General features: G+C 38.7%; 2 protein-coding genes across 9 annotated transcripts; both read right to left on the reverse strand.

Moving 5' to 3' along the window:
• Positions 1–1957: 1957 nt before the first annotated feature.
• On the reverse strand, positions 1958–15270 carry rhot1a (ras homolog family member T1a). 8 transcript variants are annotated; one of them, XR_010910783.1, is made up of 22 exons: positions 14876–15270; positions 13467–13525; positions 13062–13143; positions 12823–12866; positions 12673–12726; positions 12445–12497; positions 11900–12008; positions 11066–11167; positions 10598–10627; positions 10405–10503; positions 10093–10201; positions 9790–9910; positions 9236–9320; positions 8926–9071; positions 8664–8764; positions 8375–8505; positions 7944–8027; positions 7692–7814; positions 7393–7595; positions 6017–6139; positions 3208–4690; positions 1958–2160 (listed from the first exon to the last, which is right to left on the reverse strand). XR_010910783.1 is itself a non-coding variant. In XM_067476848.1 (21 exons), the coding sequence occupies exons 1-21, from the start codon at positions 14910–14912 to the stop codon at positions 2043–2045; spliced, it is 2010 nt and encodes a 669-aa protein (XP_067332949.1). In that variant the 5' UTR covers positions 14913–15269; the 3' UTR covers positions 1958–2042. The 8 variants fall into 8 exon arrangements, 6 of the variants coding, with proteins under 6 accessions (XP_067332949.1, XP_067332948.1, XP_067332950.1 ...); XR_010910785.1 differs by lacking the exon at positions 6017–6139 and having other exon boundaries at positions 14876–15269; XM_067476848.1 differs by lacking the exon at positions 3208–4690 and having other exon boundaries at positions 10598–10624; positions 14876–15269.
• A 146-nt stretch (positions 15271–15416) lies between these two features.
• Positions 15417–21078, reverse strand: adap2 (ArfGAP with dual PH domains 2). The gene is made up of 11 exons (XM_067476864.1): positions 20831–21078; positions 19955–20079; positions 19784–19875; positions 19402–19490; positions 19037–19149; positions 18482–18631; positions 18282–18365; positions 17523–17585; positions 17157–17234; positions 16834–17062; positions 15417–16484 (listed from the first exon to the last, which is right to left on the reverse strand). The coding sequence occupies exons 1-11, from the start codon at positions 20916–20918 to the stop codon at positions 16456–16458; spliced, it is 1140 nt and encodes a 379-aa protein (XP_067332965.1). The 5' UTR covers positions 20919–21078; the 3' UTR covers positions 15417–16455.
• Between the last annotated feature and the right edge of the window lie 148 nt (positions 21079–21226).

Raw genomic sequence — 21226 nt, forward strand, 5'->3', positions numbered from 1 at the left:
TATATAGCTACATCGCTATCTCTCAACAAGAATAAGTGTGCTCATTGCGCACAATGGCCAAGTTGTGAAGTAGATATTGTTTTATACTAGTTTAACTATGATAGGAAATTAATTTGTTAACATTGATGAAACTGAGGCTAAACATAAATATACAAATTGGAGATTAATTTATAACATGTTATTCTTTGATTAAATTGTCTGAATCTGTAGATTAACTAGTGACTAAAGCTGTCAAATACGTTCAGTGGAATAAAAAGTATACCACGCTAAAATTTACCTTAGCAGGGTCAAAAACATTAATGAACAAAAAGTGGACTTACTGTGTAGATATAGTAATAGCCTCTCAAGTTTGACTGTTAAAAAAAAAAATTAATGCCAATATAACATCAGAATCATCAACCAGAACATACTACCGCTGTAACCATCATTCAGTTTAATTTTGGGTTTCATAAATGAAAGCAGAAATAAGCTGGACCTTTACAGGAAAGGTTCAATGTAATTCACCAATTGAGGTTTTGAAGGACTTTCTATTACAGAGTACTTACAGCACTGCCATTCTTCTTTGTATAGAAAAACAAGGTTGTATTATGAAGCCTGAACCAATATGTTGACCATCTTATTTTCTACAGACAGAAATGAATTTATGAATGAATCCAAGTAACTTTTCAATCAGCATATTAAACCGCTAAACACACGAGTTAACTTACCACAGTATCTTTTCTTTTCTGCAAGAAACCTTCAAATAATAACTTTGTTCCATCTACAGACATCTTACCCTCCAATAGATAATATCACTGTGGGTAGTCGTTTCAATTTTATCTACCTGTTTATGTAGTGTGACTTCCTCCTCACACTGGCTGCAAACAGTGCCCTCTGCAAACCCCATCTCTTACTCACTTCTCTATTCTACTTCACAAATCTGCCACATGTTCACAATAATTATTTCACTACTTTACATGGACTTTTGATATGACCAATGCTATTTTCCTTTGAAACAGCACACAAACACATTGCATGAGTGGGTGTAAATGTCATTTTATTTTCATGTCACCCACTAACAAACATATGGCTGTCCCAGATCATCCAGTTTGTTTTAATGGCAAATGCTGAAAAAAAAACCAAACATTTAAAACACTTAAGGTGGGAGAGGTGTGCTGAGCCTCCTTTAATAGCATAATCTCTTGATCTATGGTGACTATTGTCATAAAAATATATGAAGGACAAAGTTCCATTTGAAAATGAGATAATTAAAAACAGGAGCAGGTGTTAATAAACGATTGACCTAAACGACCACTTTGATAATGCAAAATACAAAAATACATGGAAAATGTAAATCCCTTCATCTGTTTCATGCAGACAAGAAAACAGGTTAATAAATTAACACACAGAATAAACAGGAGCATAACACCCATGACCTTAGTGTTAAATGTAGCACTTTGTCCTAACACCTTCTGTCGGTGATTCTGGCTTAAAATGCCATCTACAGGTCAGGCCCTAAAATTCTTGAGGAATACATACATAATATACTGCATATACACATTTATAAACAAATTCAAGTCCCTTTGTGGTGTTTCTGCGCATGGCTGCCTCACTCTGGTCTCCAACAATCTAAATAATAATATTAATAGTAATAATACTGACCTGAGATAAATAACAAAAATCAGGACTAGATCAGCTGAAAACCTTCCAGTGACTACTAGTGTGTGACCTGGACTAAACTAGAGCAACAGAATGTCATCATTTACAAACTCTTTGTGGAGATGAGTGATATTTCAAAGATAATCATTCCCTTTGGCCAACATACACAAAATAGTTTTAGGTTTTCAATGCATACAAAAAGTACCTATGATTTTTTTCTTTCCATGTTTTTTGCCCATATTGCGCTGTGGGAAGGGCATGAGGTGGAGTCTGGGTGAAGGGGCCAGGTTGGTCGGTCAATCTCTTTTTTTTTTCCCCCCCCCCAGTCTTTCGATAGGAGAGTAAAGGGCAGAGTCATCAGAGAGGGACTGAGTGAGGAAGTGGATCTGTATAATTCTGTGAGATCACCGCTGTTTGAGAAGTGCTCTGTACATGGCAAAGCCCAGCACAGCAAACACTGTGGCGCCCACACTCGCTCTTAGCCAGAAAGTTGAGTTCTTTAAGTCCGCCTGAGCCATATGTCTGTAAGACAAAGCCAGAGACAGAAACAGAGCAGGTGAGGCGTTTCATTGCTGGAAAATTACCTGAAAAATAACAGGGTGAGCACAGCAGTGCTGTTCATACATTTGTAAAAGCAGAGCGGAAAATTGCCAAATGGCAAAACAAAGTCATGTGCTTTTTCCAGGGGAATCTCTCTAAACACAATAAATGATAAATACCAGTGCCCTGTAATAGCTGCTACAGACATGAACACATGCTTTCTCTTGACATTTGGTTTATTTTAAACAATGTAGCCGAGTGAAAAGAGGGAAAGATGTTGGACAACGAGAAGCAGCTGCTCTAATATCGCTGACACTAAAGAATCCAGGAGGTGTCAAGGACAAAATAAAATTGATGCAGTGTTCTTTGCTATGAAAGTAATTATTCGTGTTTATTAGTATTTGGCACAGTCTATTCACTAAAATTGATGACTTTTATAGTTAGATATTCTTGGGAATCTTGTGAAGGGTACAAAAAGGTAACAAGCTGAAAGTTTGAGTTAAAGATTAAAATGATTAAATCATGGGTATTTATTTTTTCCTCCACAACATCTCCCAGGCTCTGTAAGGTTAGGTGAACACCTGCCCTACTAAATGCAACTCCAGGTTACGTGGAGGATGAATCAAACAGTGGGGAAATGCAGACTGGAATCAAGGCAAGCTAATGGGGGAATAAAAAGAAAGCAAAGCAGGGAAAGAGAAGCGGTAATGCTGTCTGTGTATGGCTTAACCAGAACTTCAAACGAATTAAATCAAAACACAGGACTGACTGTTACACACACCTCACAAAAACCTTGATTCCTCAGGTATCATCAAAATAAATACGTTTGCTTAAACCTTGGGCCACCTATAAACCTGAACTCTACATATACTGTCTACAATACAATACAATACAAACTACAATACTGTCCGACTAGCCGTTTCTGAATTAAGCACAGCTTAATTTTCCTAGCATTGACCTTAGGTGGAATTCAGCACACTCACCTGTCCACCTACATGCATCGTATACAAAATAACATCCTGCCTTTACCTCTCTGGGGGAACAGATGTCTTGGCAGAGGCCTCCATAAAGATGGACTCCTCCTGAAACCTGCTGTGTCAGGCTGAAATCCTCCTCTGACAGCAGGCAGCCCCCCCACAGCCTCCACCCAGCCCAGCAGATACACACACACACACACAGAGTAGCTCCAGGTGGGCTGACACACACCCAAACACAGCAGAAACAGCTGGGTGACACTTCAATATAATCTTGACTGGGACATAGCAAACATGAAACTACTTAATATTCACATTTGAGAAACTGAAACTATTCTGTGCATATTTGTCTAAACGTAAGTTGAACTTACTTGCTAGTGAAACTGTGATTAAAGTAGTTGCAAGACTTAAATTTATATGGAACAACACTGAATGCTGCGGCTAGTGAATTTACCTGTGACTGTCTGAATGCTTTGGACCATCGTAGTTGCACATTAACATCTGTAGCAATTTTTACCTTATCTCTCTTCTGTAAAATTTTAAGTCATCCTTTCCATTATGAGCAGCAAGGTAAGAAAACTACGTCAGTTTGTTTAAACAAGACTAAGAACTTGGGGGGGAAAAGAAGATTGAGATATCCAATTTCATCAGTGTTACCCAGCCATAAAACCAGGCCACACCCATGGCTACAGCCATACCTGTTCAAATGTCACAGCACACTTCAAACATACACAAACACACATCATCAACCTCTACACACCACATGGCAGCCAGAGTGGAAATGTTGCTGGGTAAAAATAAGTATTTTCTTCTCTCCACTTTACATCTATTTAGTTTTTTCCTACCTTTTTTTATATATATTTTCAAATATTTAACAAACGTGTTTTTTTTTTTAAATCGTTCATTGCAAACCACAGTTAGTGAACTGGGACTCAGCCGGTACATCTTTCTGGCCTATGGGCATTCTCTCCTATTGCTACTTTTAATTGTGGAGATGCACAGTGTGCACATAACCTAACCCAGACAACCAACACACTTTTCAAAAAGCAAGATGGGCATTCAATGTGGTGTGTCAGCCCCTTTTAGCAGAGCTGGCTTGTTGTCATGCTATTAATTGCTTACAAGATTTGAAAAAAAATTAATAAAAAAAAGGTGTCAACGTAAAACATTAGTGCCGGATGCATCACTAAAGTATATATAGCTCTGCATCAGTCCATGAGAACCCACCTAGAAGTCCACGTTACTTTTAAGCACCCACACTAATTCCCATTCTAACACCAAAATCCAAACTTCTCCCATCATTTTATGTTCTGTTCATGACCAAGCTCTCTATATGGTATAAATGGACAGATGGGAAACTTTTTACCCAGCTGCCAACAGATGGCAGCCTTTTTCTAAGGACAGAGACATGCCTTTATTTAACAGAGAGGTGGGGAACTGGTGAGCCATACAACATAAAACAGCAGGAAGATTAGCAAAGCGTGAGCAAATGCAAGAGGAAGAGGAAGAGGGGCAGCCAAAAATATGTGTATGAACACCTATAGAGTGGATTGAGAGGGAGAAAAAAAAAACACAGGGGATACAAGACAGGAAAAGCCAAATAACTAACAGCACAATACAATCAACTCAGTACAGTGAAACAGAAACACTTTGATTATCAACAAATGTATGTCTAAACCCACAGGAGAGACAGCGAATGAGGTTTATTTATTGAAATAAATGGATTAACGCAGAAAAATAACATGCTTTTTAAAATAAAGTGTCTTCTGTAGGTGCAGACTTCAATGTTAAGAATGGATATTAAGAGTGGGTGAGATGAAAAAGTTATCATTCATAGAAGTTGGTGCTATTGAGAAATTAATAGAAGTTAATAGACAAGACCTTTGTCAAACATGCAGATTTCAAAATAGGTTTTCACTTGGAATGAAGCCCAAACCCAAGAGGTTGGTTGTGTTTCTCCCACTTTTTATGGAAACAATATTGCTGTTTGTTAGTCAAGATTTTACTCTTTGCATATCCACTGCAGGAGAAGAGAGGGTAAACAGGAAGGAGGTTATAGGTCAAATTAATACTTGGTTGTAAGAATTCACACTGAAATATTTATTTCCATCACATGCAAATTACAAAATAAAAAAAGCAGTAGTTTGAGTGCATTTGCATCTACATTTGGTCAGCATTAACCATGACAGAGAAGCTAACCGATACCAATTTGACATAAGATTCTACAAAATGTTTTACAATTCTACTAAAACTATTCAAAATAAAATTAATGAAAATCTTTTCTTCTGAATGTCCAATAAGTGTTACCACTTTAGACTGTTTAAAAACTATTTAAAATGTGTTTTATTTAAAGGTTAGTATTAAAGAGTTGGTTTTACACGCCACAAGCAAATGACTTCGTGCAATTTCCACGTGGACACAATGTTACCTCCCTGGCTATCAGGCTGTGTGTTAGCTGGCACAGCTTGGTCACACTTTGCTGTGTCAAGCTGTACAGAGAGCAGGTGGGTTTGCAGGGGCTGGAGCAGAGACCAAAAAACCAACATGACAAAGGAAGTGAACAAAATTTCAGCTCACCATCGTTCAACATCACAAATGGAAGATTTATTAAACTGGTTTGGGGCAAGGCATCACTTCAATCATGTTTGATATTTCCTTTTCCTAGCAGTGGATATGCTGTGTAAACCTGACTGAGGCGAGCATAGAGGGAAAGCAGAGAAGTGGTCACCGTCACCAGTGTTAGAGAGCTTGGGTGAAAAAGGAGCCTCTATGAGACCCAGCCTAGAGGTCTAACAAAGGGTGGGAGCCACAGAGAGGAGGGATGAGTCGAGGTTAAAACACTAAAGATTATTCTATGTATAAACCTGTTGAACGCGACCCTGCGGAGTTGGGCCTTAATACTGCGCAGCAGCTCCAACTTGAGGAGGTTCTGACACAGGCAATAGGTGCACCTGTTGCATGCACACAAGCAGCGGAGACGGGCGTGGCTGCGGAAAGACACAAATGTGTGTATTCACCATCGTACAAAGGCAACACAGACAAAAAGAAAAAAAAATGAGGCCATAGCGTTGATAAAAACTGTTTAACCGCCAGGCTAATGGCCTAATTCTCTGAGCGGATACCTGAACTGCTTCCATTGAACTACAGGAAATAAAGGGTATAAACATGCTGACAAAGTAAAGTTAAGAGATACGAGGAGAGGAAATCCAGAAAGAAAGAAGGGAGTACACAACAAAAAAGGGAAAAAAAGGTGAGCTGAGGGTGGTAAACCAAGAACAAAATGCATAATCTCTATATCAGTCTAGATTTTTATCTCCGAACGCTTTACCCTTTCTGTGAGCACTGTACCCTGTTCATTAGCATACACAAGCAATAAAATGCTACTAAAAGCAGAAACTGGTCTGTATCCATTGGAAAGTTTGTAAGGTAGAGTTTCATAAACTCAAGTAGCCTTTCTATAATTAACATTGTCCTAATCAAACAAGGGTGAGCAATTAATGAATTTGGACATTACCGGAGGCTGACAAATTACTTTCATCAAAATCACAGACAAGTCATTTCTGTGTTTATGGAAATGAGAAGTTGGATTATAAATGTATTGTGTCAAAATAACTGCAGCAATACAAGTGCACATTTTTCCAGGTCAGAAAAATTTTTGTTGTAATTCATTGTAACCTTTTAAAATTTAAAAAGCACCTGAGGATGGACGGTCTGGCCTTTGTTGATGGTGTACACATCTAATTTCTAAAGTCTAAGGCCCTTTAACTTTTTTTTTGCTTAAATCAGTAAAATATATTACTTTAGCCAATTCGGGATTAGAGCCAAAAACTAACTTATCAGTAAACGTTCTTTATGTCAAAGCCCTTCTACTCAAACTCAGGCCCTAGAGTGCAGCGGTTTAAACCGATTCAGCATTTACACGATAGGATTTCTGGTGTGCTAAAATGAGATTTACTGGGCAAATCCCATTAAGTGCAAATTAATCTATTCTAAAATCTAATCTGATCAGAGAGCTTTGACAGGTTAAGACAGCCTAGCGGCCCAATAAAGCTAAACGGACTGACCTTGCAGACTTTGATGACTGTGCTCGTGTGTTTGACCTTTACTTGCATAATTAATTTACACGGCATGTACGTTTTTGATGGCAGTAACTTTGCCGTCATTATTAAGCGTGAAATGTTCCGACCTATCCAGATACATTAAATACATCCTGGAGAAAGGTTGGAGATTTAATACTCACGGATACATGGCCATGGTGGTAAGTCTTGTGTAGATTTCTTTGTTAGGTGCATCGGTCATGTTGCATGTGAATGGCTGGGGCGGGTGGAGCTTGTGTTTACGGCAGAACTCATGTGGTGAGAGGCTGTAGTGCTGCCTTACTTCATGCAGGTCTGACTTGGCAGCAATCACCACACATGGCGTCCTGCTGTCTATGAAGTATTGCTGCAAACAGCCATTCAATGTAATAAGTTAGAATGTGGGAAGCAGACCATCTAATAATAACATTTCTGTCTTCTGAAGCATGCGACATGTACACACCTTATACACTTTGGCGCAGTATTCAAAAGAGCGTGGATTGCTGACGTCATACACCAGGCAGACCACATCACAGGCTAGGTCTGCCTCTGACAGGAAGTCAAAATCAGGCATCACCTCATGGAGCTTTTAGTGTGCGTACAAGACAGGAAAGAGAAAATGAGAGATGGATAGCATGTGAGAGTGCACTACTGGGAAGAATGAATGCTAATATACTTGATGCATCAGTAGCCTAATATGGAAAATGGTTCTTACCAGCAGGTATTTCTCCTGACCATAAACGTAGGTGGTGCTGATGGCATAGAAGGACTTGTGCTCTTCTTTAACTCGTCTATGTCGCTGTTGTTGATAAAAAGCATCGGTTAAATGAATAATTGGAATTGTAAAGCAAAATTAATTCTTAATTCTTTCCACCACATCCACTACAAATTAAACAGAGTGTCAGAATAAAAATCAACTTGTATTCTTAAATTGATAAAATGCATCTTTATTTTCATTAACATTTTTAATTTCAGGTTTATTCTGTGGAACAAACATGTAAATTGGCCGTATTTCTTAGAATTAATAAACTGACACCAACACTGCAAATAAAACTAGGTAATAATATACATTTTAAATGGTATGTTTGAAATTGGTATAAAAGTATAAAATATAAAAAGGATTTGAAGCCAGGATTCTACACTAACCTGCAGGTTTCTGCCTAGGAAAGCTTGGAGGAAGCCACTCTTTCCGCTGCCCCGCGCCCCAAAGACATTGCAGCGGAAGACACTGCGCTGGGTCTGTTTCTTCTGCAGATCAATGCGCTTGTTCCGTGTGACTAAAAAAGAAAAGGAAGGAAGGAAAAAAAAAAAAAACAACCTACATTTATTCTGTAAATAAATGTACATTTTACTATTTACTACTTGCCTTTTGTAAGTAATATATACAATTCTTATAGACATAAAACCAAAATAAAGCGTAATTTAACTATCTTACCCGTAATGGCAGCTGCTTGGGACTCTTGTTCATAGATAATAGAGTAGCCCAGATAACCTAAATACTCCAAACTACGCTGCACATCTAGATAGGTTGTTAACCTACAACAGAAAACTCACAAGTCAAAAAGCATAATGTTTTAGATCTTCATTTTTAAGAACATTTGTTATGTAATCTATATGTACGTTAGAATGAATGTGTTTATGTTGTGTGACACTACAAAAGATGTGGGTGTGTATAAATAGACATGCTCGACACTCACGTCCACTGGGAGAGGTATCCCTGGTATGTGATCCATCCCTGATCGTTCGTGCAAACCGTGTTGTTGACGTCTGGACCCCAGGGCATGTAGGGAAACACTTTGAACAGATCCTTCACCTCCTCTGGCGACAGCGCGCAATCTCTGTCCTGGATCATTCCAAGTACACAAAACATTGACACAAATGTGAAACAGATGAGAAAGAGCACAAGGAACAACATTAAATAACTGAGCACAATTCAGCCATTGTGTAAGTAATCATACAAAATGCAAAGGAGTTTCACAGGAAAACCTGAATTGTCTGACCACTTACTTTATCGTGCTTGTCAAAAACACTCTGAAGGAAGAGGTAAGCATTGTGGTTAAGCTCTGTGGTGCAGTCTGGAGGGATCTTGATCCTGGGAAAATGAAAGGACGCAAACATTAAACAAAATTATATGAGGCATTGATTGGAGTTTAATTAATTACATATCTGACATTCAACGTATGTAATATTTAAGTAAAAACAGGAAACATTTTCTGCTTTCAGCTCCTTTTCCATTCCTTAATAAACATGGCATCTTCGGGTTTTTGAAAGGTTTGAAGGTAACTGGAAACTGTCGTTTGCAAACATATCAGTTCAATAATTAATAAAGAAAATAACCTGCAAAAAATGTACTCTCAATACTTTGTATATCAATTAATAACAGAAATGCATTATGTTGAATACTGGCTGTACAGCATTTATTTGTGTTTCTAGTAAAAACAATAACATCATAAGGTTATTTTCATACAGCCAATAATGACGTAGATAAAAGAAAACTGGACCTGAATGTCTTTACAATGTTTTAAACTTGACTTATACATATCACATAGGAATGGACTCACATGGGGAACAGATATTCCTGCGTGAGCTCCAGGTCATCATCATAACCAAACCTCCTCAGTACAGTCCAGGTGGTTTCGTGCCGACCTCGCTGTATAAAAAGGGTGTGCAGGAACAGGAAGCCTGAGACAAAGACCAAGTAAGATGATAATCAATACAAGTAATTTCATTTTAAAAGCATGGAGCTAGAGAAGAGCAAAAAAAAAAGCATCTACTGAAGGAGCATGAGGAAGGATAAGGCATGATGAGGAGGAGGAAGGTAGTAGGAAGAAAAGGAAAACAAAAAAAACTGGAGTGTATCTGACCTTTGAGCGAGAGTCCGTTATCTTTGACTCCATCTGCCATGTTCCTCCTGACCACATTCTTTACATCCTCTAAGGCCTGAGGCGCCAGTGGTGTATTGAAACACGTTCTCTACATACATAAGAACAAAAAATGGTAAATATGATCCAAACAAATGTTTTCGGACGTCTGCCATGGGAAAAACAACAGGTTGTCTTCTCCACCTATAATCTGGCCCTCCTTATTTTGCTAATGATGGACTTTCACAATTCTAAATTCAGCTACACGTGCAGTCATGATGCTGACGGTGTCACTATAAAAATAGGAAACATTACCTGGAAGAAGTTAAGCTCATTGTCATTAAGAATGCCATCGTTGTCCAGGTCAGACACTTTGAAGATTCTAGTTAGAGCCTTGATACAAGAAGTCTTCAGCTGTAATACAGAAGAAATGTAATTATTCAGGCGGCTGCATGTACTTCCATGATGTACAGAGTTTTAGATCAACTGTCCTTATCATAGAACTTACTTTACAGATGCCCCAATCCAATGTTTTCTGCTGATGCAGAAAACCAATATGAAATCAGTGCTCACTTTTCCAAATATTAAAAAACAAAATGAATACACGGCCACTTTGGGAAACTCAATCACTTTGAGTGGTACACAGAAATATTATTAGGTTCACAACATGAAAGTTTTTCCAGGCTAGTAGTGGCAGTATTTTCATGTAACAGCACCAAGTTGACTGAGCAGAGCTAATGTTGGATTCCTTAAGAGCCTACATGTGTTTTCCTACTTTTCACTTGCTGTTCAGCCAAGAAGTCATTTCCTTTCTTTATGCTCATCTACTAAAGTGAGAGTCAGGCCTGCCATGACTGAATTATTGTAACTGATAGGGGGACCAATGCACTTTATACTGACAATAAAAACAAGCTGTATTTAATGCAGATCGCAATACGAACAAAAACCGACGTATGGTGTATTTGCATTTACTCACCTCCTTCTCCTCTGGGCAGTACAGGGGCCCTGTCGGGTGGAGAACAGCCTTTTGAGCATAGTAGAACAGCTCAGAGATGTTCTTCAGGTTTTTGGCTGAGCACTGAGATAACAGAGGGCATGTGTGTGAATGTTTGGGGCAAATACAACTCCAGAGTCAAATTATCAGGAGATGTCAAATACATGTACACACAAATTGTCTTCTATAACATTCTACTGCAACAGCTTCCAATAAATCTTAAATCCTTAAGTACAGCTATAAAAAAAAAAAAAACATAATACGAGTTTTTTTCCCCCCCATCAGAACATATGAAACAACCCTGGGCCTAGTTGAACACTAAAAAATTGCTGTGACTACCCTAGACGGAACACACAGTGTATCTGCCTTCCTTCACGTCCTCATCTGCTTTTAACCTTGTAACTAATCCAGCTGAAGAGGACATGACTGAGCCATATCATGTGACAGAGGGATATGTGAATTAAACAGTAACGCAGATGGTGGGCAGTTTCCTCTACTGCAACCGTGCCTTTCAACACACTCAGTCCATCAGCCAGCAGCTCTTGGGCCTGGAGCATGGAGTTTAGTAATATAAATCTATTATTTACTTAGAGTGTAAGTTGAGTCAGGAGCTGGACTTCAGTTCAAGAGCTGCTGGGGACTGATCAGTACTGCACAGAGCCAGTCTTACTATGATAGTCACAGCTAGTAGTGTATTTAAAATCATGTTCATGTTTCATTTACCTCTTCATCACAGTGATATATAACTAAGTGGGACATCAACAGCCTCAGTGGCTCTGAAAGGTGCATATGTGTGTATGTGTGCTGATCTCTCACCTCTACACAAGTCTCAATATCCTGGTACTGATTCATGATTGGCAAGATGGTCTCCATGCTGCTGTGTTCCACCAGGTCAGACTTGTTTCCCACAAGGATCAAGGGTACCCTGACATTTAGTAAAGTCATTTTTTACTAGAATTTATACCTGAAGCAATTGGTTGATCAAAAGGAAATTCACCAGAATCAAACTCATAATACATTTTAAGCCAAAATGACCAGCTTTGTGTCTAATGTATGTGAGAATTAGCTGACGGATGAAGACATCTGATACTGTCAAGACTCATGATGGGCACTCTTTTCTGACATTTTTAGACCAAAGAACAATTACTTGAAGAAACATTCTGTGGATCAATAAATAATGAAAATCATTAGTCACAGCCCAATATAAGATCTCCACAACATCAAGGAGCAATAAAAGGCAGACCAGCAGCTGCATATTATATCATTTCAACGTGAATATCTTTATAACTTGCAGGCACAGCACCATTAGCTTGGCTGACGTAACCCATACACTCACGGCTATTAAAGGGACATGAACACACCTGCTATCCTTGTCCATTCTGTCATTTATGAGGGGAATCCAGTGGCTTGTCACCTAGAGGAAAGCACAATATCAAACTCTAATTGTCATCACTGACACGATTAATTGTCACTGTCTAGGATGAAATGTAAATGTAAATTTAAAATGATCGGCATATGCATTGGCAGGATCCAATTTCTGGAAATACTGCAGTTACATAATTGATTAACGGTGAAAGGACCATCCTCACCTTTTCAATGGACTTCTTGTTGTTGACAGAGTAGACTATACAGATAACATTTGCCTACAAGGACAAATAGCAAATATTAGCTTGTGTTGCACATAAGAAATACTCATGAGACATTATGAGACCGAATGAAAGTAACAATCACAACCCAACCTTTGATATTTCTTGATACAGCTGCTCATCTGACTGTTCTGCTTCTGAAAGTTGTCAGAAAGACAAATCAGTACAGTGTTTGTGTATTTGAATAAGCTTTATTAATTGTTACACAAATAATTTCTTTTTACTAACATCATAAGGTGATTAGGATTTATTGCTAAGAATCGGCTCAACAACAACCAATAAAAAGTGCCTTCATCTGCATCCCTTCTATATATGCAGTGGGAAGAGATTACCTGAGTAGTCTACGATGTGTGTAGGCACCCTCTCTGGAGTGACGTCAGCTGGGATGGTGATCTCTTCAGCTCGGAGGGGAACCTGGAAAACAATGGAGGACATTTATGGCAATAATGACACCTTGTTGCCACAGTTGCCAGTAATGAAGAGTAAAACAATAAGGAGGTAGGTGAATCATAAAGTGACTGGGTAATATAAGGACTAGTGAGTTAAACTTATGGCTGGCCCTGATCTTACTTACGATTCTCCTCTTAACATGGGCCCAATACTAATAAACTTAAATCATAACTCCAATATTGCCAGCCAAACCAATTGTCTTCACTATGCAACCTAAATATACATTCAATATGTATGTGTATAACGAACAGCAACTAGGGATGCTCTCGTTTCCTGCTGGTACATACCTCATCAGGAAACTCTTCACTGACCAGGGACATAATCAGTGATGTTTTCCCCACTTTGGCTGTGGAAAGAAAGACACTTCTATTACAGTCTGACATTGCACATCTTTTATGGTTAACTGGCCTGTGACCTCTGACATTTTGTTTGAGGATTCTGGGTAATGTGTTAAGTTTCAGGGGACATATAAGAACAGATGAATATAGTTACGATCTCAAAAATACAATAAATGCCAGCGCAATCCAAAACCAGAACACAAGCTGGAGATTTGCCACAATTGAAGAGCCACAAAGAAAAAAAAGAAAAAAAAAATGCTAACAGAAAGGCAATCCATTTTAAATATTAGCTATCAGGGTTTTATAATATTTTAAAAGCCATACGTTGGGATTTTAGACTATTGGTGCAATGACATTCAATTTATGTGGTGGAAGGTCTGATAGAACAACCAATTAGGGGATGAGATTGTCAACAGCTGGGATCAATAGCAAAAACAATTCTACTAATTAACATGACATCTAAATAATAACTGCAGCTCTACTTTGGACTACCACCTGCCTCTCAGCATCATTGCCTTGTAGGTAACTAACAACACACTAAAGTCCACAACAATAAAGTTGGCACAAAGCAATCTGGCTGTTTCTCAGGAAGAGCCAGTGCCAACTCACCTAATGTGTTGGGGGCACCCTGCAAAGCCACAACTGAAACAGCTTTGACAATACTCATGCTTTTAAAATAAAAAAAATAAATAAAAGAAAATATAAAAAAAATAAATAAAAAAAAAATAAAAAAAATCACAAAACCCCCAGGTAAGAAGTTATTTAGCAGAATAAATCTGTGGTGGGTTTGTTTTATTTCTGCCCTCACTCCAGGTTAAAGGTCATCTAAAACAATAAACACACGGTCATCAAGTCCAATTTAACAGCCCTAAAACAAAAGCCACCGTAATAAAGCACATATTCTTTGGCTATTTTCTTGACCTGCTCAGCCATCCTACCCGAGCGCCTTTTAGTGTCCATTTTACTATGTGAACTAATTAACTTTGTTTTCAGAGGAGACCTAGCTATTAAAAAGTAGAAGATAGAATATCAACACATGACAGTGAATACTATTAGAAACACTCTCGAGACAGCTGTTATGCTCCATGTGATAGTTATGGCTAACGGCACCAGAAAGAAACCAAAGCCCTAAATATTTATTCTAATCATAGGCTCTGGATAACTTACAACTTTCGTGCATGCTTCTCGTCCACTGTGGAATAAACTAATCAGCCCCGCTGGTTTGCTATATTACAGAGTTCAGTCAGTGGATCTGCTAACTGTAGCTGTGCTCACTTAGCTCTCTCGCTAGCATGTAAGCTAACTAATATGAAGCCGTCAATCACTCAGGTTTTTTAAAAAAAAAAACTGCTACTTACGTTCCCCAACGAGTAGTATCCTCACGTCCTTCCTCATGTTGAAGCTTGCTTCGCGTACAGAAAGGACAGTCTTTATTGGTTCATGTAGTCCTCTGGATGTCGACCTCCTCCAGCACTTCACCCAACAGGCCCGCCGCTGTCAAACTCCTGGCGCCTTTGTAGGACAAAACGGACGGACTGCTCTTGGTGACCCTTCCTATTTTCTTCGCGCTTCTTCTCAGCTTGCGACGTAACACCTCAGCAGAAATTGAATTTAAAAAGTCGTGTGTTGCACATGTGTCTGTTATTTCATCGTAATCAGTGCACTTTAGTGGCTTCTACAGCATTTCGCAGTGGATGTGTCAGGAGCATGCCCGACCTCCAGTACCCGGCAACTACGGCGCACGAGGAGGACAAACTTATTCGGGAATTTTAAAACGCGTTTTGCTGTTCTCTTGCGCCAGAGAGAAATTGCATCTGCACTGGCAACTGTAAATGTGATAAAATATACAACCCTTGTAAAACATTATTAGATGGTAGTACTTAAAGACACGCATTAAGCTTTATTACCTTTAAGTGCTTTATTTATGTGTTGAATTTTACCCATTACAAAGTTTATTTGACAAACATTTAGAAAAATTACTCGTTTGAGCCAAAGTGAAAACAGACCTCTAAAAAATAACCCCAATTAATTTCAATATAAAACGAACAAAAAAAAGGATTATTGAAAAGCAGTGTTCAGGGAATTGACAAAATTTCCAAGTAACTGAGTTTCTATTGGAATACGGTTATAGCCATCTTTAAGAAATGAAAGGAGTATGATGCAGGTGTAAATATCCCTACAGCAGACCAGTCTCTCAAATTAGTGAAACAGCAAAAAGGACACTAGTGAGAGAGAGAGAGAGAGGCCTCCAAGACACCTAAAGTCCTCTGAAAGTGTATGTGTACCCTAGGCTAAATCTTGAGAATGCAACCTAGACCAGCATACTTGTGTCAGCATGCCCTGATATCCTACTGTGGGGCCCAGCGATGGGTCAGAGCATAATTTAATTTCCATAGGAATTCTCACCACTGGGTTTTATGTGTGTATTGATAACTATAAATTAAATCACAAACACATTTTGTTAAGTAATTAATAAATTATTAAGTAAAGTAATGTATTTGTCTGAGCATAGTGTCATGAAATGTGTTCACTACTACTAAATATAAAATTATATCCTTATTCATTTGGAAATATAAAATGTAAAAATAAAAAGAAACATAACAAAAATCATGGCATGGACTTATTGTAACCTATCTTCAGTTTCAGTATAACATTGTTTATCTGCTGATAGCAGTGTTTTTGTTGTAATATTACAAACTGAGTGTGTACTTTCTGAATCTTTGATAAAATATCAGATCCAGTGTCAGTGTAAGTCACCGTGGCACCACCAACACAGAGATGAAGGCCAGTACAGGTAGCAACATGGAGTAAAGTCAATGTTGATTCAGTGCTGTGCAAAGCAGGTTTCTATGTATCTGTTGTGCTGCAGTAGTTCAGTGCATTGTGTTTTTTTTAGGCATCCTCCCATCTTCAGCATGTCATCAACCCTCTGTGTAGTTTATCTTTTGTACTTGACTTTGGCCTCAGCTGGAATAAGACACAAGTTTTAGTTAGATTGATGAATCTTTGTGCAAACATTTGAGCACCTCAGAGGATGAATCACGTTACCTTGGCTTGTCTTCTGGTGCAGGAGATTTTGTTAATTTTTAGTCAAATCACATAACAACTGTTAAGCCTATTTTCATGAAATTTAATACAGACATTCACATTCTCCTCAGCATCAATTCTAATAAACATACATATCCCTAGTGACATTAATAGGTTTCACTTAGGCCCATGATTTAATTTATATAAATACCTGCAAAACAAATGGTATTCCTTTTGCAATTAGTGCAATTTAGCACAGAGTCCTGTATTCAAAAAATGAATTGCTTACTTGTATAATCCTGTGGGGCCATGGGCCTAAACAGGATCTGTTTGAGGGCACCCAGCCACTCTTTCTGCTCCCTTTCCTGCTCACACATGAAGACAAACTGTCGCTCTGGTGTCACGAGCATAACGCCACACGTCCACTTGTTTCCCCGAGCATTCTTTGGCACGCACTCTCTCACAGAGTAACCGTTGCTCTCTGTGCCGATGAAAATGGCCCCTAACTCTTCTGCATCCTACAATCAAACATAATGGTGGTTACGGTGCTTGGAAAACAATATTATAGAAGTACAGCACCTGATTAGAATAAGAAAAGCTTTTTGTTCTCACCAGCTGCCCTTTGAAGTATAACAACTTCCTGTTTTGTGAGTCCAAAATGAACCACCTCTTTTTAAATGGTTCCTTTTGCTGTTAAAGTACAGTACATAATAATGTAAGCACTCAGGTGAACAGATATGAGAAATTTAATATTCATGCTTTATATTTGTCATTTGAGTGGGTGTGTCTGTGGGTTTGTAGGAGGAACTGCTCAGTAACACCACTGTCCTAAAAATGTCTTTTGTTGAACCTTTTATACCTAGTTTAATGCATGCATAAGTCAGTGTAGCAAGTGATGCAGTGAAAAAATAATGAATACATGTCCATAAAGTGTCTTGTAATAGCGTGCAACTGTATACTTTTTTTCTATTAACTTACCAATGGCCCTGTCTTCTCCATGTATCCCTCTTTGAGGTAGTTTCTCGTTATCATTGGTATCAGCTGACAAACAGAAGTAAAGCAACAGGCATGTTAAGCCTTAAAAGTGCAGTGTGTAAGATTTAGTGGCATGTAGTGATGAGGACATGAAGTTGTAGATTGCAACCATCTGAAAGCCCCCAACACCTGCCTTTATAACCTACGATTCACCGTGTGCCATGTTGTCTTCGACCACATCGAGTTGCAGCGTGACAGATGATGGGTTCACTTTGGATACCGATATGTGAAACTACTTTAGCATGAAATCTTACAATTCCTCTCTAGAGCCAATGATTGGTTTGTCCATTCTGAGCTGTAGAATCATAGTGGTGGAAACTTGTGGCCTGTTTTAAAATGTGACTTGATCCCTCTGTAGGTATAAAAGGCTGAGTTGTGGCTAAGGCAAACAACAATTCTTACTTTTTAGGCAATAATATAATAATTCTGATTACTATATTCCTTTTCTGTTAATAGGTATGTACTTACACTGGGCAATCTGTACTGTGCCCAAGCATGATTAACCCTCAAAGTGAGGTTAATTTGACTAGTGTGATCGCTCTGCTGTATGCCACTCGAGCACGGGCCAGTGAACAATTCCAGCTCATTGCACTTGCACAGCTTTGAGCCTATCTGAAGCCTATTTGGAGCTTATCTCAACTGTCACTGGGCGACACGCTGACCAAAGATTTCGGGCATTTCTTTGCTTTTGCTAATGCTTACCTCTTCATCACTTCCGGTGGGGTATGCTGTCTTCAGATATGCGTAGCGTGCAGCACGAATGGCGTTGTACCATGTGACTATTTCCTAGGGTAGGAAAAAAAAAAACTAAGCTTCCCCACAGCCCGAAAGCTACTGTATTACAATCAGTATAAAATCCACTGGTTTATGTTATTTATACTTGGACGATCATGCAGGCCTACCTCAGCACTCTCATGGTAAACGTAGAGGTTCCTGGTGTGATCTTCCTCTTGGTAGGTGATCTGCAGGCTGTAAGGATGACCAATCTTCTCTGGTTGAAAGGTGGCATTCAGGTCCTTGATGGCGATGACAGCTTTCGGGCCTTTGGACTCCTAGATCACAGATAGTTTGTTGTGCACTTCAGACATGGATGGTGCCCATTGGATAAACCCTAATGGCTTTGGTAAACCCTTGAGAATACCATGAGAATAATGATCAAATTACTTTGTTGAGCCATGATTTTTTTGCCCAATACTTTGTTCAAAGTATCAAATTACTGCAAAACTGATGACATTTTTATCATCATCAACTGAACTTGATTATCAAGTGCTGATTACCACTAAGTCTCACAGAGCTGCCAGCAAGGCCATGGACATTTTTTTATTGTTGTTTTGTGTTAGTGGAGTAAAAATAACTATCATTTATATGCTGCTTCAAGCTGTTTTAATATTAAGATTTTTTTTAACTATATCAGAAAAAAATGCTGTTAATTAAAATCATACAGTGCAGAAACTCACATCTTCCTTGTTGTAGTAAGTCAGGGTAAATTCTCGATCTGACAGTACAAATTTCCTCTTCAGAAACTGCGTGTTCTCTTTGCCTTTCTTCCATAGCATGCCCTCGTAGAAACCTGGCATCAACCCAAGAGACCCAGCAAGAAAGTCAGGTCTTACTAAATGTTTTAGTAATGTGTGGACACCAGACTGACAATCAGTCCAGTTTTCACTTCCGGGCTCTCTCATAGTGCAAAGAGCCATTTTTTTCTTGCACAGCTCTGAATGTGTGCAAGTACCAACATTTACATATTTGTTAACACCAACATAATTAAAAAACTTTAATGTTCTACAGCTCACATGTGTTTGGAAAACAGTGAAAACATCACCTGTGGTGTACGCAACTGGTGGATATTTGGTTTCTCCTGTGAATTCCATTCTTTCATATTTAGCTCGAATCCACTGTTCTCTCAGCACACTGCAGTGGAAGGGTGAGGATAAAATATGCTTAGACAGGAAGAACCCAATTCGTACAGCAACATAAGGCATACAGACATGATTGATGAAGCTTTGAGCTGCCAAAACTCATTTTTCTTTCACTTCTACAATCACCAGTTGCACTTCACTCTAGTTTTATGTCTCTGTTGTGTCAGCAGTCTTTCGGTGGTTGCAAATGTTGGCAAACATACTGCGAAAGTCCATTATGGAGGCATGAAATATTCACAAAGATAGTTTTTTTTAATAATGTCATCATCCTGAAAACATACTTACACAGAGTCATTTGGCTTAGGGCGATAGTAGTACACTGGAACAGCTTTCTCATACACAGCTCTGGCACTGGCATTTCCCTTAGATTTCATGAACTTATGTGTAAAAAAGACATATATAAGATTACACATGGCTAATGTTTTGTCATAACTATAATACCAGAAGATGGAATACCTCAATTAATTTATCCTCCCAGAAGTCCAGCTTAATGGATTTGACCTGGCTGGACAAGCTGCGGTGGACACCAGAGCAGTTCAGACACACAAACACACCCAGCTTATAGGACGCCCACTCTGGATCTGAGGTGTCCAGAAAACAAGAGATTGAAATGCAACATTGTACTGAGGGGGTCAGTGTTTGAGTCACGTGATCATTTGGACAAGTGGTTTTAAACACAATCACATACTAAAATTATTACTCGAGAGGCACAAAATGACCAACAGTAGGCAACATGTGAAAAAAACTGGACACAAAATGACAAAAGAAATCCCAAAAGCAAAAGCCAAATGACCACAAACTGATTATAAAAGACAAATAAGAAAGAGTAGAGGGGCCGGTTGTTTCATAAGCCGTCCATGCTCTGACCCATGAACCCCTGGACCATCCATAATTACACATTGTTTGCACAGTATTAATCTACTGTCATATATCTGTAGCCAAACATCACTTACAGCCACCACTTTGATGCTGAATAAGTAAGGTTCATTTTGTTTATTTATGTTGGCCTTTTACCTTTAGTTGACAATGCTTCAGTTGTTTTACATAAACTGGATTTTGCAATAGGGTTTATCTTCTAAAAGTTACTTCCTCCACCACAGGAGGAAGACACAAAAGCCTGTTTAAATGTGTCAGTGACATAAATACCCAAACTCAATTAACTTATAGCAGAAAGAAAAGCTTATTACTATCCCTTAAGGATAATATTTAATGCCAGAACGATTATTAAGATGTAGAAGCCATTCAAAACCATACGTGTAAATGTTGCTCTAGCAGATAATTGTTGACAGTGTGAAACACTGGACTGAACATGGCACTGATTGCAGAGCTTACCAGTTGCACCGCAGTCAGCACATCGACTGTTGTCTGGCTGCTTCACCAGCTCCAATAAGAGCCTCTTGTTCCGCTCACAGTTTGCCATTTCGGTATAAAATCGAGGTCTCTTCTCAAACAATAAACCCTGCCATCAAAACTGAACATTATAGTCACATAGTTTCATTTGCAGCCAAATGCAGCAGCTAAAGCGTCCACACGAAAACTGAAACTTCTGACTGTTGTGGAAGTTACAACATAACACAGATATGGACCTCCCTCATGTAGGAATGCCTCCGGCTTCACTGACAAAAAGAAAAAGATATGTTCATGTTGCCACGGGTTGTCCTTTTTATAAACTACTTTTGTTCAGGCTCCAGTTTCATTCATTAAGATAAACCTGTCTATCCACTGTTC

The sequence above is a fragment of the Channa argus genome, chromosome 15, assembly GCF_033026475.1.
Source record: "Channa argus isolate prfri chromosome 15, Channa argus male v1.0, whole genome shotgun sequence".
NCBI classification, from domain to species: domain Eukaryota; kingdom Metazoa; phylum Chordata; class Actinopteri; order Anabantiformes; family Channidae; genus Channa; species Channa argus.

Coding starts and splice junctions, on each gene's coding strand:
- rhot1a (XM_067476847.1), bottom strand. CDS start 14,912: ATGAGGAAGGACGTGAGGATACTACTCGTTGGGGAAC. Junction 10,628..11,065: donor ACTGCCCAGAGGAGAAGGAG/GTGAGTAAATGC, acceptor TTTCTGCATCAG/CAGAAAACATTGGATTGGGG. Junction 7,815..7,943: donor GTCAGGAGAAATACCTGCTG/GTAAGAACCATT, acceptor GCACACTAAAAG/CTCCATGAGGTGATGCCTGA.
- adap2 (XM_067476864.1), bottom strand. CDS start 20,918: ATGGCAAACTGTGAGCGGAACAAGAGGCTCTTATTGGAGCTGGTGAAG. Junction 18,366..18,481: donor TTTACCATGAGAGTGCTGAG/GTAGGCCTGCAT, acceptor TTCCTACCCTAG/GAAATAGTCACATGGTACAA. Junction 16,485..16,833: donor GGCCCCACAGGATTATACAA/GTAAGCAATTCA, acceptor GTCTTATTCCAG/CTGAGGCCAAAGTCAAGTAC.